Raw genomic sequence first — 14,584 nt, 5'->3', positions numbered from 1 at the left:
CCTCTCTTCTGTTGTGTCAGAGGCATTTGCTTGATGACATTTTTGAATCTTGTACCAACATTTTTCTTTTCCAGATGGATCGGAAAATACAGTGAAAAAACACAATGTTCCTTGTAAAATAACATAATAGAAAAATACAAATTTGTAAACAAAATTGCCCCGTGTTTCCACCTGCAGAGATCACTCTTGGACAGCCCCACACCTGAATGTAACATTTATTTTTATTCAAAATTTTTTTTGGTAGACGGTTATCCTCCACCTCCTGGGCTCAAGCGATCTTCCCACCTTGGCCTCCCAAAGTGCTGGGATTCCAGGCGTGAGCCACTGCGCCTGGCCACATTTATTTCAGATACATTTGTCATTTCTGAAGCTGGGTTCTAATTTGTGGCAATGACTTGTGTCTGCTCATTTGTATGCACTCTGCACGCTTTAAAATCCTCGTCTGCCAATTCCAGCATCTGAGTCTTCTCGGAGGCTGCCTCCTGATCTTCCTTTATTCTGAGTGGGGACACGCTTGCCTCACTGCCTAGTAACTGTGGGTTCTACAGGGAACACTGCAGATGGTACGTTGCAGATACGGATTCTGTACATCCGAGGAATCTGGGCTTTCTCTTTTAGGCAGGTGCTGAGACTGAACTCACTGCATTCCGAGTCTCCCCTGCGGCAGGATGGGTGGGGCCGGGACGAGAGAAGCAAACAAGCCACTTGGGGGTGACCACGCCTGCCGCTAGGAATGGCTGTTTAAGTGGCTTTATGCGTCGGTTGTGATGATCACGTTTGCCTGTCTTTCACTCATTAATGTGGCATCACGTTGACTTCTGAATGTTCAGCCAACCTTGCTGTCCTGCGGGAAAGCCCACTGGGTCATGGTGTATTGTTCTTAAGTAAATACCGTTGAATCCACCAGGTGCAGCGGCTCACGCCTGGAATCCCAGCACCTTAGGAGGCCAAGGCGGGTGGATCACCTGAGGTCAGGAGTTTGAGACCAGCCTGGCCAACATGGTGAAACCCTGTCTCTACTAAAAATACAAAAATTAACGAGGCTAGGTGGCAGGCGCCTGTAATCCCAGCTACTCGGGAGGGTGAGGCAGGAGAATCGGTTGAACCTGGCAGGTAGAGGCTGCAGTGAGTCGAGGTCATGCACTGCACTCTAGCCTGGGTGACAGTGAGACTGTCTCAGGGATTAAACAAACAAAAAATTCTCATACTTGGGGATTTTTTTTGGATTTATTTATAAAGGATTCTGATTTCTAATTTTGCTTATATCCTTGCCATATTCTGGAATTAGGGATCAGGTTAGTGATTTTGTGGTTTTGGCATTAATTTTAAAATGATTTGTCTTAGGCAACATCCACCAAAATGTAGAAATACAATGGGTTTTAACAAAAGCAAATGTAGACTTGAGACTGAGGTGGCACCTAGTGAAATGCTGTTTCTTTCATAGCTCTATTCAAGAGAAATGCCACCGTCTTAGAGGCTGCGAATCCCCCGACATGGGCTCTGAGCCTCCCACAGACACCTGCGGCCCCATCTTGAGTTGTCCATGCTGGCTGCCAGCCAGAATCCTGTCATCTGTGTAAGACGTTTCAGATGGTGAGTCTGTTGACGCTTCTGGGGCATGCGAGCTGAGGGCTAATTATCTCCTAGTCTCTCATGGGTGTGTGGAAAAAAATAGGCAAGGATCTGGCCAGATACTGTGGAAAAGGGTGTCTTCCTGACCTTTATAGCAGAGTGTAACTCCAGAAAATCAGCATTTTTCTACCTCAATTTCTATATTTGCACAAGGGACTTGAACTTCATGTCTCACATTATTTTTACCATTATCACCTTTTTTTTTTTTTTTTTTTTTTGAGACGGAATCTTGCTCTGTCGCTGGGGCTGGAGTGCGGTGGCGGGATCTCAGCTCACTGCAAGCTCCGCCTCCCAGGTTCCCGCCATTCTCCTGCCTCAGCCTCCCGAGTAGCTGGGACTACAGGCGCCCGCCACCTCGCCCGGCTAGATTTTTGTATTTTTGGGTAGAGACGGGGTTTCACCGTGTTAGCCAGGATGGTCTCGATCTCCTGACCTCATGATCCGCCCGTCTCGGCCTCCCAAAGTGCTGGGATTACAGGCTTGAGCCACCGCGCCCGGCACCATTATCACCTTATACTGACAGCTGCCTATCTTTTTTTTTTTTGGAGACGTGGTCTCACTCCAGGCTGGAGTGTGGTGACGCGATCTCAGCTCACCACAACCTCTGTCTCCTGGATTCAAGCAATCCTCCCACCTCAGCCTCCTGAGTAGCTGGGACTCATTTCTGAGTAGCTGGGAACCATGCCCGGCTCATTTCTGTTAGTGTTTCGTAGAGACAGTGTCTCTCTATGTTCTCCAGGCTGGTCTTGAACACCTGGCCTGAGGCAGTCCTCCCGCTCAGCCTCCCAAAGTGTTGGGATTACAGGTGTGAGCCACCAAGCCCAGTCATGCTTTTCTTTCTTTTTTTTTTGAGACGGAGTCTCGCTCTTTCGCCCGGGCTGGAGTGCAGTGGCCGGATCTCAGCTCACTGCAAGCTCCGCCTCCCGGGTTTTACGCCATTCTCCTGCCTCAGCCTCCGGAGTAGCTGGGACTACAGGCACCCGCCACCTCGCCCGGCTAGTTTTTTGTATTTTTAGTAGAGACGGGGTTTCACCGTGTTAGCCAGGATGGTCTCGATCTCCTGACCTCGTGATCCGCCCGTCTCGGCCTCCCAAAGTGCTGGGATTACAGGCTTGAGCCACCGCGCCCGGCCCATGCTTTTCTTTCTTTCTCGACCTCCTGGACTCAAGTGATCCTTCTGCTTCAGTTTCCCAAATAGCTAGGACCATAGGCATGCACCACCATGCCTGGCTAATTTATGTTTTTTTGTTTGTTTTTGAGACGGAGTCTCACTTTGTCTCCCAGGCTGGAGTGCAGTGGCTCAACCTCAGCTCACTGCAACCTCCGCCTCCTGGATTCAAGAAATTCTCCTGCCTCCGCCTCTCGAGTAGCTGGGATTACAGGTATGCACCACCACGCCTGGCTAATTTTTTTTTTTTTTTTCTGAGAGGGAGTCTCACTCTGTCGCCCAGGCTGGAGTGCAGTGGCGCCATCCCGGCTCACTGTAACCTCTGCCTCCCGGGTTCACGCCATTCTCCTGCCTCAGCCTTCCGAGTAGCTGGGACTACAGGCGCCCACTGCCACACCCGGCTTTTTGTATTTTCAGTAGAGACAGGGCTTCACCATGTTAGCCAGGATGGTGTCGTTCTCCTGACCTTGTGATCCGCCCGCCTCGGCCTCCCAAAGTGCTGGGATTACAGGCGTGAGCCACCATGCCCGGCTAATTTTTTTGTATTTTTAGTAGAGATGGGGTTTCACCATGGTGGCCAGGCTGGTCTCAAACTCCTGACCACAGGTGATCCACCTGCCTGTGCCTCCCAAAGTGCTGGGATTACAGGTGTGGGCTACTGCACTTGTCCTACCTGGCTAATTCTTAATTTTATAATTTTGTTTTAGAGATGGGGGTTGCGCTAAGTTGCCCAGCCTTGTATCCAACTCCTGGGCAGAAGCAATCTTCCTGCCTGTGCCTCTCAAACTGTTGGGATTACAGGCGTGAGCCTTAATTAATCCATTAAAGCCATGCCTGGCCTTAATTTCCTTTTCGATTGTTCGTTGCTGGTGCATATAAATACAACTTACTTTTGTCTTGATCTTGTACACTGCAACACTGCTGAATTCATTTGTCAGGCTCTAGTAGGTTGAGTGTGTGTGTGTATTCTGTGGAAGTTTTGATACATAATCATTCCGTCTGCAAGTAGTTTTCACCCCTTCCAATTTAGACGCCTGCCTTTCTTGCTCAGTTGCTCTAAGACTTACAGCAGCGCCGACCAGCAGTAGTGAAGGCAGGTATTCTTGTTCCTGATCTGAAAGGAAAAGCTTTCAGTCTCTCACTGTTGAGTATGAAGACGGTTAGCTCTGGTCTCTCTGCATTTTTCCTGCTTGGATTTTGTGGAGCTTATTGGATGTCTAGATTCATGTCTTGATCGGATCAGGTAAGTTTTCATTGATTATTTCCTGAAATGTTTCTTCTTCCTCTTTCTCTACTTCTGGAATTTCATCATGTATATGTTGTTACGCTTGATGGTACCCCACAGGCCCGTTACCGTTTACTTTCCCTGCATTTTTCTTCTCTGCTGCTTAGACTGGGTAATTTCATTGACCCTACCTTCAAGTTCGCGGCTGCTTTCTGATGCCTGCTGGAATCTGCTGATAAATTCCTTAGTGAATTTCTTATTTTAGCTATTTTACTTTTCAGTCCTAGATTTTCTTTTTGAGTTTCTTTTTATAATTTCTATTTTCTGCTATTTCCAAATTTTTCACACACTATTCGTATTTCTTTCTTTTTGGTGCAGGTGGAGGGGCAATGTCTTGCTCTGTTCGGGCTGAAGTGCAGTGGTGTGATCATGGTGCACTGAGGCCTTCACTTGCCTTTCCACCTGAACCTTCAGAAGAGCTGGGATCTTAGACACGTGTCACTACGCCTGGCTAATTTTTTTTTTTTTTTTTGAGACGGAGTCTCGCTCTGTCCCCTAGGCTGGAGTGCAGTGGCGCGATCTCGGCTCACTGCAAGCTCCGCCTCCCGGGTTCCCGCCATTCTCCTGCCTCAGCCTCCCAAGTAGCTGGGACTACAGGCGCCGCCACCTCGCCCGGCTAATTTTTTGTATTTTTAGTACAGACAGGGTTTCACCGTGGTCTCGATCTCCTGACCTTGTGACCCGCCCGCCTCGGCCTCCCAAAGTGCTGGGATTACAGGCGTGAGCCACCGCGCCCGCCTTTTCTTTTTTTTTTGAGACAGAGTCACACTATGTTGCCCAGCCTGGACCTGAGCTCTTGGGCTCAAGCTGTCTCCCCACTTGAGCCTCCCAAAGTGCTGAGACTATAGGCGTGAGCCACCACACCTGGCTTTGTTCTTTTTTTTGAGACGGAGTCTCGCTCTGTCGTCCAGGCTGGAGTGCGGTGGCGTGATCTCGGCTCACTGCAAGCTCTGCCTCCCGGGTTCACGCCATTCTCCTGGCTTAGCCTCCGGAGTAGCTGGGACTAGACGCGCCCATCACCACACCCGGCTGATTTTTATGTATTTTTAGTAGAGACGGGGTTTCACCGTGTTAGCCAGGATGGTCTCGATCTCCTGACCTCGTGATCTGCCCGCCTCGGCCTCCCAAAGTGCTGGGATTACAGACGTGAGCCACTGCGCCCGGCCCTGTTCTTATCTCTTATACTTGTTTGTCCCTAGATCCCTTCCGCTCCTTGAGCATATTTAAGACAAAGTGTTTGTCTAGTAAGTCCAATTTCCAGGCTTCCTCAAGGACAGCTTCTGTCGCCGTGTCCCCGGCCCAGGCTCATGAGTGGCTCCTTGTTTCCTGTTCCTCTGTGTGTTTCATTTTGAGACAGTTTCGCTCTCGTCACCCAGGCTGGAGTGCAGTGGTGAGGTCTCGGCTCACTGTAGCCTCTGCCTCCTGGGCTCAAGCGATTCTCCTGCCTCAGCCTCCCGAGTAGCTGGGATCACAGGTGCCTGCCACCACACCCGGCTAGTTTTCCTATTTTTGGTAGAGACGGGGTTTCACCACGTTGGCCAGGCTGGTCTTGAACTCCTGACCTCTGGTGATCCACCTACCTTGGCCTCCAAAGTGCTGGGATTTCAGGCATGAGCACACCCAGCCTTTTTTTTTTTTTTTTTTTTGAGACGGAGTCTCACTCTGTCGCCCAGGCTGGAGTACAGTGGCCGGATCTCAGCTCACTGCAAGCTCCGCCTCCCGGGTTCACACCATTCTCCTGCCTCAGCCTCCCGAGTATCTGGGACTACAGGCGCCCGCCACCTCGCCCGGCTAGTTTTTTGTATTTTTTAGTAGAGACGGGGTTTCACCGTGTTAGCCAGGATGGTCTCGATCTCCTGACCTTGTGATCCGCCCGTCTCGGCGTCCCAAAGTGCTGGGATTACAGGCTTGAGCCACCGCACCCGGCCCTGTTTTCTATTTTTTTAAACAAAATTAGAACTGGCCAAGCGTGGTGGCTCATGCCTGTAATCCCAGCCCTTTGGGAGGCCAAGGCGGGAGAAGAGCTTAAGTCCAGGAGGTCGAGGTCATCCTGGGCCACATAGCAAGACCCGTCTCTACAAATAAAAATAAGATTTTATTTTTTCCCCTCAATTTTGATTTCCTTTTTCAATTTTGTAACCTACTTGCTTTAGATTTACTTTGTTCTTCTTTAGTTTAAGGTGGAAACTTAGATAACTGATTTTAGACCTTTCCTTTTTTTGATACAGTATCTCGCTGCCGCCCAGGCTGGAGTGCAGTAGCTCGATCTCAGCTCACTGCAACCTCTGCCTCCTGAGTAGCTGGGATTAGAGGCACCCGCCACCACGCCTGGCTGCTTTTTGTATTTTTAGTAGAGACGGGATTTCACCATGCTGGCCACCGTGTTATTTTCCGCTTTATTTCTTCTCTCTTGCCTCCACGTTGGTTCCCTTTTTTCTGCTGCCTGTTGTATTATTTAATATTCTTTTCAACCTTCCATTTTAAATTTAACCAACTGACTTTTAAACTTGATCTTGACAGGCAGTATTCGTGATTGCACTGGGTGATAACAGAAAAACTAACTTTCACAGTCTACTTCAGAGTAAGGGCTATATTTTGTTTGAAGTGGTAAAACTTACAAACTTTGTGTTTCCTCTTTCATAACTTTTTCTATATTTACATACACCAAACATTCTGAAGGAGCAGTTTAAAGTTTGTGCTGTGAAAGTCATACATATTCTAAAGAACTAATATTCACTCAGATATATTTTTGTTTTTTTCATTCCTGAAGTTACAGGTTTCCTGTTTTAGCCTGAAGACCTTCCTTAAGCATCTTTTTGAGCTGTTCTACTGCTAAATAATTCTTAGTTTTCCTTCATCCAAGAATATCTTTATTTTTCCTGTATTCCTATTTTTTGTGGATACAGTACTCTGGATTGAAAATTTCCCTTTAGCCCTTAAAAAGTGTTCTAGTCGGCTGGGCATGGTGGCTCCTGCCTATAATCCCAGCACTTTGGGAGGCCGAGGTGGGTGGATCACCTGAGATCAGAGTTCAAGACCAGCCTGACCAACATGGCAAAACCCTGTCTCTACTAAAAATACAAAAATTAGGTGGGCATGGTGGCAAGTGCCTGTAATCGCAGCTACTTGGGAGGCTGAGGCAGGAGAATCACTTGAACTCAGGAGGCAGAGGTTGCAGTGAGCCGAGATCACGCCACTGCACTGCAGCCTGGGCGACAAGAGCGAGACTCTATCTCAAAAAAAAAAGAAAAATGTAGTTAATCTGAATTGTTACCCTTTGTGTATACAAGCAGAGTATCCCTTATCTGAAAAGCTTAGAACCAGAAGTTTTTCAGAATTCAATTTTTTTTTTTTTTTTGAGACAGAGCCTCGCTTTGTGCCCAGGCCAGAGTGCAGTGGCGCGATCTCGGCTCACTGCAAGCTCTGCCTCCTGGGTTCACGCTATTCTCCTGCCTCAGCCTCCCGAGTAGCTGGGACTACAGGTGCCCGCCACCTCACCCAGCTAATTTTTTGTATTTTCAGTAGAGACGGGGTTTCACCATGTTAGCCAGGTTGGTCTCAATCTCCTGACCTTGTGATCTGCCCACCTTGGCCTCCCAAAGTGCTGGGATTACTACAGGTGTGAGCCACCATGCCTAGCCTCAGAATGCAATTTTTAAAATGTTTATTTTGGAGTATTTGCAATGTACTTTCCAATTCAGCATCCCTGTTTTTTTTGAGACAAGGTCTCACTCCCATAACCCAAGCTGGACTGTGGTGGTGCAATCACGGTTTAGTCCAGTTTCAACCTCCTGGGTTCAGGTGATCCTCCCGCCTGGGCCTCCTGAGTAGCTGGGACTACAGGTGCACACCACCACGCCTGGTTTATTTTTAGTGGAGACAGGATTTTGCCAAGTTGCCTAGGCTGGTCTCCAACTCCTGGGCTCATGTGATCCTCCCGCCTTGGCCTCTCAAAGTGTTGGGATGAGCCACCCTGCCCCGCCCAGCATCCCTAATTCAAAAACGTTAAGTCCAAAATGCTCCAATGAATATTTCCTTTGAGCATCATGTCAACACTCAAAGTTTTGGATTTTAGATTACTGAATTTTCAGATTAGGAATACTCAACCTGTGTAAGTCAACTTTCTTTGGCTGCTTTCCAGGGTAAAAAAAATCTGTTTAGTTTATTGCCTCAACATAGTTTTCCTTGAGATTATCTTACTGGAATTCACTGAGCTTTGTGAATCTTTATTTAGACAGAGTCTCACTATCTCCCAGGCTGGAGTGTGGTGGCACGATGTTGGCTCACTGCAACCTCTGCCTCCCGGGCTCAAGCGATTCTCCTGCCTCAGCCTCCCGAGTAGCTGGGAATACAGGTGCCTGCCACCACGCCCGGCTAATTTTGTATTTTTAGCAGAGACGAGGTTTCACCATGTTGGCCAGGCTGGTCTTGAACTCCTGACCTCAAGTGATCCACCTGCTTTGGCCTCCCAGAGTGCTGGGATTACAGGCATGAGCCACCGCACCCGGACTAAAATATTTATTTAAAAATGTTTGTATACGTTGTTTCGCCGTTCTATAGGAATCTGGTGACGTACACACTCGACCCTCGATCTTGTCCTACAAGCCCCAGTTCATTTTTGTTTCCGAATGTTTTCTGTTCATTCACTGAATTTTTTCATTTCTTCGATTCCTTTCAGGAGCATCTGCCCTTTTTTCACAGAGCATGGTTATAATCACTGTGCTTTATCTCATATTTCCAACATTTGGGTCATGTGAGAGTTGGCATTCGGTCTTTTCACTTTAGGGTTGGATTTTTCTGGCTTTTTACGTTTAGTAATTTTGTATTCTAGACATTTGGATACCTAGAGAGTCCACGTCCGTGAACACCCGCTGCAGGATGTTGAGTTTTGTCTCAACAGGCACGTCACCCAGTGATGTTCCGACTGCATGTGCCAGCCCCAGTGATGTTCCAACTGCATGTGCCAGCCCCAGTGATGTTCCGACTGCATGTGCCAGCCCCAGTGATGTTCCGACTGCATGTGCCAGCCCCAGTGATGTTCCGACTGCATGTGCCAGCCCCAGTGATGTTCCGACTGCATGTGCCAGCCCCAGTGATGTTCCGACTGCATGTGCCAGCCCCAGTGATGTTCCGACTGCATGTGCCAGCCCCAGTGATGTTCCGACTGCATGTGCCAGCCTCTGCCTCCTGGAGCTGTGGCTCTGGTGTCAGGCTCGTTTTCCAAGTCTCTGTTGTGCTGTTCACCAGGGACCAGTCTCCACAGGAGCTGAGCTCACGCAGCCTTTGCTGTTTTCCCCAGGTCAGTGCCGTTCCTTTGGAGCTTTAGGGGGGTCTCTAATTCCTTTGCTGTATCCTTTGATTTAAAAGCCCAGGTTTTAGCCGCTCTGTGCTGATCCCATTCCTATGACTAGGTCCAGCCTGGGGCCAAAGTGGAGCAGGGATTTCCCTCACGCTCTTTGGACTAGAGGAGCCGTTTTCCAATTCCTCTCGTCGGAGTGACGGGTTCTGTGGGAGTCGTGTCTGCAGGGCTGCAGCTTGCAGGAGTTTCTCTGCCCAGGAGAGGGAAGGGGGCTTCTCCTGGAGATTTTAATGTTCATGCCTCGTGTGTGGTTCTGATGGACCACCCCAGACTAGGCTCAGCAGTGGACTAGGCCCAGCAACGGGAGGGGAAAACCCAGGAAAAACCCATCACACCGGTTCTTGTTCTGGCTCTGGTCTGCCTGTTGTTCTGGGTTATATACGGATGACTTGCTGTAGGACTGACATAGTTGCTCTGTTGGGTCCAGTCACAACCCCTAGGAGAGACAGGGTGGAGGAGCCCACTGGGACCTCTGTGGCCAGTTTAGTCATCAGAGGTCACCCAAGACCCACTCTGAATTCTAATTTTGTGTTGCTGTGGACATGGCTCAGAAAGGGGGCAACAAACAGTGCCAACTTCCCAGCACCCATGAACACAGCCCAGGTGCACTGCAGACACAGGCCTGGCAGAAACAGATCACAAATGACTGCTTCACCCTGCTGGAAGAGAGTCTCGCAGGGTGTGATAAACAGTTGTTTTATGCCAATATGAACTGTTTTAAATTAGGGGATCAGTGTAAGGAACAAAACATTCCATTATGAACTCTCTGTCCGTGAACATCATTTAGCTCCCAAAGGCCTCTGTGTCATTTTCAGCAGGATTTCTTCCCTCTGCTACCCTGGTGAGTGCTGATGTCATCGTCACAATTCCAGACATTAGCAATCCACACCAGATTTTCAGGGGCTGAAAGACAGAAGTGTTCCCGTGTGGGAACTTGAATACCAAGTACGTCTTCAGAAGAGCTGGTTTCTCTCTTTTTTTCTTTGAGACGGAGTCTCACTCTGTCGCCCAGGCTGGAGTGCAGTGGTGCGATCTCGGCTCACTGCAAGCTCCGCCTCCCGGGTTCATGCCATTCTCCTGCCTCAGCCTCCTGAGTAGCTGGGACTACAGGCACCCGCCACCACGTTTTTTGTGTGTTTTTTAGTAGAGACGGGGTTTCACCGTGTTAGCCAGGATGGTCTTGATCTCCTGAACTTGTGATCCGCCCGTCACAGCCTCCCAAAGTGCTGGGATTACAGGCGTGAGACACCGCGCCCGGCCACTAGCTGCTTTTTCACTTCCTGAGAAGATGTACCTCAAGGTACTCTGCAGTGATCTTCATCCTCAGGTTGGAGAGAAAGTCTGCAGAAGAAACCGTGACAGCCACGATCTCCAGGTAACTTTAAAACTCTGACATCATAGATAAATCATCAAGACCCTGTTACCACTGCCCGTAACACGGCGCCTTTTCTGTCTGCACACTCAACACGCTGTCCCGCTGGTGGGGCCTACACTGCTGGTCTTCAGTGCAGCTCCCTGGTGAGTTCTTCCAATGTGCTAGGCCTCCGGTGTGCTCAGAAGAGAGCATGAAGTTAAAAAGAAAAGTCTAGCAAAATGAAAATGATACTCTGCATTCCATTAAAATTAATAAAAATATTTTATTGAATTTCAGGAACTTGGTACTCTTTTAAAATTTCAAATCTTTGCACATAAATCACCACTATACTTTCTAGAATAGTGGAAGTTAGGACTAAGATTGTCACTTATCTCCTTGTGTCACACAGCACAGAAACCTCAAGTCCTGACACTGCCCGCACCCCCCTTCTGGCCATGATGGCCAGCTACTGTGATTCTAGCAGAGGACAGTGACGGGAAGTGGGCGGACTGACTGAAGGGCCATGACGACCAACTACTGTTATTCTAGGAGGACACTGACGGAAGTGGGCAGACGACTGAAGGAGATCAGCCGTCCACAGCGCACTCTACTGAAGCGAGAGGAGCAACCCGAGGACCTGCCGCACACACTCCGAGGGCACCACGTGACGTGAGTCATGCGGGAGTTCGCTTTTGTTTTCTTGTTTGGTTCAGGGCAAAGCTACTGAAATTAAGTTTCTAGTCCCTGAGGAGCTCAGAAGTTGGGCAAAGGTCAAAGAGACTTCCTGAAAATAAGACACTGAGGAACACAGTGGAGAGTTGGGAGTTCACAGCAACGCAGCTGGGGATGACACCGGACCTCTCCCGAAGGTGCCACAGCAGCTCAGTAACCCTTGCCGTGCTCGAGTTCCTGGAGCTTCAGAGCTAAGTTCCAGATTTAGAAACGGTGCCTTAAAGACTGGCAAGAAAACCAGGGCTGTGGCAGTCTGTTCATCTATGGTTTTGCTATTGCTCTCGCCTCGATATTCTTAAATTCCTACGTACCAATGAAAAAGCGAAGCGAACGTGGCAGTGAGGAGGAGGCAGGAGCATCTTCCCATCTGTGACAGGCACGCTTCAGTCTAGGCTCAAGATGCAGAACGGTGCCTACAGCAAAACAAAAACCCTCCTCCATTCTTTACCATTTGACAGTTGGGCATTTTCCTTACCTGTGATCCCAAAAGAAACAGATCCAGACCTGACGTGTAAAGTCCACGTTCCAGGATCAGAAGTAACCGTTTATGGACTGAGCTCACGTGGGAAAGTCCACCCCCGACTCCTTCTGGATAGTAACACACACAGCTGCATAAAAACGTCTCCAAGGGGACATACGATGCATTTGCTTGATGTCCACGCCAAGCTCCCCGGTGACCTAGCTGTTCCTTGACTCAGCGCTCGAGAGCTGGTCTCCTGTCAGAGAACCCCCTCAGCTGTGAGCTACAGAGCGAGCTGGAGCCCTCTGTGGAGGGACCTGACTCCACACACAGGACACAGCAGAATCCTAATTATCTTACAAACTGCAAACCTTCTGAGTAAGACAAAAATATACATTCCAAGGTATCTGTAAAGTGCTTGGAAGGTGCAGACAGCTGCACCGAGGGGCTCTGATCCGTCCACACGCTGCGATTTGCTGCGGTCACACACACGGTCTCAGTCACATGACGGTTTCGCTTTTATTTCTTACATGGCTGAGTTATAATCCAGCTAGTGTGCAGTGATTTCATACCTTTCAATGTTTGTCACCACAGTGACGCTGCTACAGCCCCACGCTGAGGGCCGACACAATTCACGGAACAGATTTACCATATTTGGTCTTTATGTAAATAATAAATGCTTTAAAATTGCCTAAAGATACCATTCTGAGCCATTTCATCCCAATTTCATCCCACCACGAAAATACAGTTTTCCTCTCTAAAAAAAAAAAATTAAATACCAAAATAACTACATTTAAATAAATAATGTTACGATGATGACATTAAAAAGCTCAGCATCAGGCTGAGGCCACGGCCCTCGGCCAGCACACTCGGGAAAGGCGAGCGGTTTCTTCCTGAGGAGCCGGGCGAGGAGGTGCAGGCACCTCCCACTCATTCCCTCACCCCCCTCTCCTCTCCTCTCATTTTCTGTAGATTGGGTTCAGTTCTGAAAGGTCAGGGAGGTTTCCTACCACAAAACAGGAAATGCCCCGGACGTCCCCTGCAGGACGTGGCTCGGACCCCACTTCACCATGGCGGCCGCTCACCGAAGGTGGGGAGTACACGGCGGGTCAGAGGGCGCCCAGAGCCGGGGGTGACACCCCAAATACAAACATACCACGGAGAGACCTGGGATCTGAGTTTCAAAAGGGCCTAGGATAAAAGACTGAATCTTTTTTTCCAAATTAAGTAGAAATGGTTCTGTCATTTTAAACATACACAATACTTAGGAGACTTATTTTACTTAGAGTGGAAAATTTTGCCAGGGACAAAGTCAACACAAAGAAACAAACAACAAAAAGTTGCCAGAAAGAGAACAGTTAAGTGCAGCTCGGTGAGTCCCGGCAGTTCCCTCCTGGCACCAGCTCGTCCCTGGGTTCTCAGGGTTCCATGTGGCCACAGTGTCCGTCCACCTGTCCATGCGAGCCACACGCTGAAATGGAGGTGGATAAAATTCATCAGGCAGCTGCTGTAACACGGAAATGTGCAGATGCCAAAGTAGCTTCATCTGAACTTTAACAAGACAGACAAAAGGAAATCATTCCATAGGCTGAAAACAAAAACAAAACTACGTTGTTTCTTTTCCCCAAATGAAATCCACGGAAAGGGCCTGTGTGATTCCAAAAGTCTGAGGATAAATGGAGTGATGTGAAATGCCCAAGACCCCATTATTTTGTAAAGAAAGGACACCTCAAAATACTCGTAATTCCACACATCTCCGCTGCCTGGTGGATCCTGAGGGCCCAGTCCTGGGAGAGCCACTCACGGCAGGTGCTGACTATGCCGTCCTCACACAGTGCTGCCCGGTCCTCGCGGGAGGACAGTTTCACTTGTAGGTAAGAGCGGAGCCCACAGGCAGCCCAGCAGGTACTCAGCGGAGACTCTCCCAAATCAGGTTTTGTTGTGTGTGGATTTTGCTCAAGTGTGACTTCTGTCTTTAAATTAAGGAGTGTTAAGGCCACCTGGGTTTTGTGTTTTCAGTGCTGGGAGGTGAAGTCCAACCACAGGGCCCTGCACCCCCGAGTGCTGGCGGGAGGCCACGTCTCCTTTTGGCACCACAAAGTTGATATTGTTAAAGAAAAGCTCTCCCAGTCGCTAGTTCTGGACACCCTTTTCCCTTACGGCTGCCGGGGGCGCGTCCACACTCAGGGCAATGACAATGCTCTCGCCGTCTTCTGTCTTGATCCGCTTCAGCTCTGGCTGCTCCGGCTGGTCACCGCTGTGCCGCTTTGTGGGCAGGGAGGCCGAGGCGGATGCGTGTGTTGCCAACATGTGCAAAGGACTCGCTGCTGCTGAAATGACACGAAGGAGTCAGAACCCCATGGTCTCAGAGGAACCCTTGCCCTCTAAGGGTCCTGGCACTCCCAGGTCCGCTGAGGCTCCCACAAGCCCCCAGGGACTGGCCCACGGTGGCCAAGGGCACAGGAGCCTGGGCTAGGCCCTTGGGACCCCAAAAAACTGCATCAGGTTAACTGCCTGATTAGCGGACATTTTTATTAACGGCTGGCATCATCTTTGTTATATCCTGAATAAACAGGCTATTTTGATACCACTGC

The 14,584-nt window shown here is 49.2% G+C and overlaps 1 protein-coding gene across 2 annotated transcripts in view; it reads right to left on the bottom strand.

Annotated features, from left to right (window-relative positions):
* Positions 1 to 11,056: 11,056 nt before the first annotated feature.
* FOXK2 (forkhead box K2) overlaps positions 11,057 to 14,584 on the bottom strand; it is an 85,647-nt gene continuing 82,119 nt past the window's right edge. Inside the window, exon 9 of one of the 2 annotated variants that reach the window (XM_033181714.1) lies at positions 11,057 to 14,320. In XM_033181714.1, the coding sequence (XP_033037605.1) occupies positions 14,124 to 14,320 (197 nt within the window). In that variant the 3' untranslated portion in view covers positions 11,057 to 14,123. The remainder of the gene's footprint in view (positions 14,321 to 14,584) is intronic. The other variant, XM_033181715.1, reaches the window with a different exon arrangement.

This window comes from Trachypithecus francoisi, unplaced genomic scaffold (genome assembly GCF_009764315.1).
Source record: "Trachypithecus francoisi isolate TF-2019V2 unplaced genomic scaffold, Tfra_2.0 Lachesis_group20, whole genome shotgun sequence".
Taxonomy (NCBI): domain Eukaryota; kingdom Metazoa; phylum Chordata; class Mammalia; order Primates; family Cercopithecidae; genus Trachypithecus; species Trachypithecus francoisi.
This window is presented reverse-complemented; position numbering and strand designations above follow the sequence as displayed.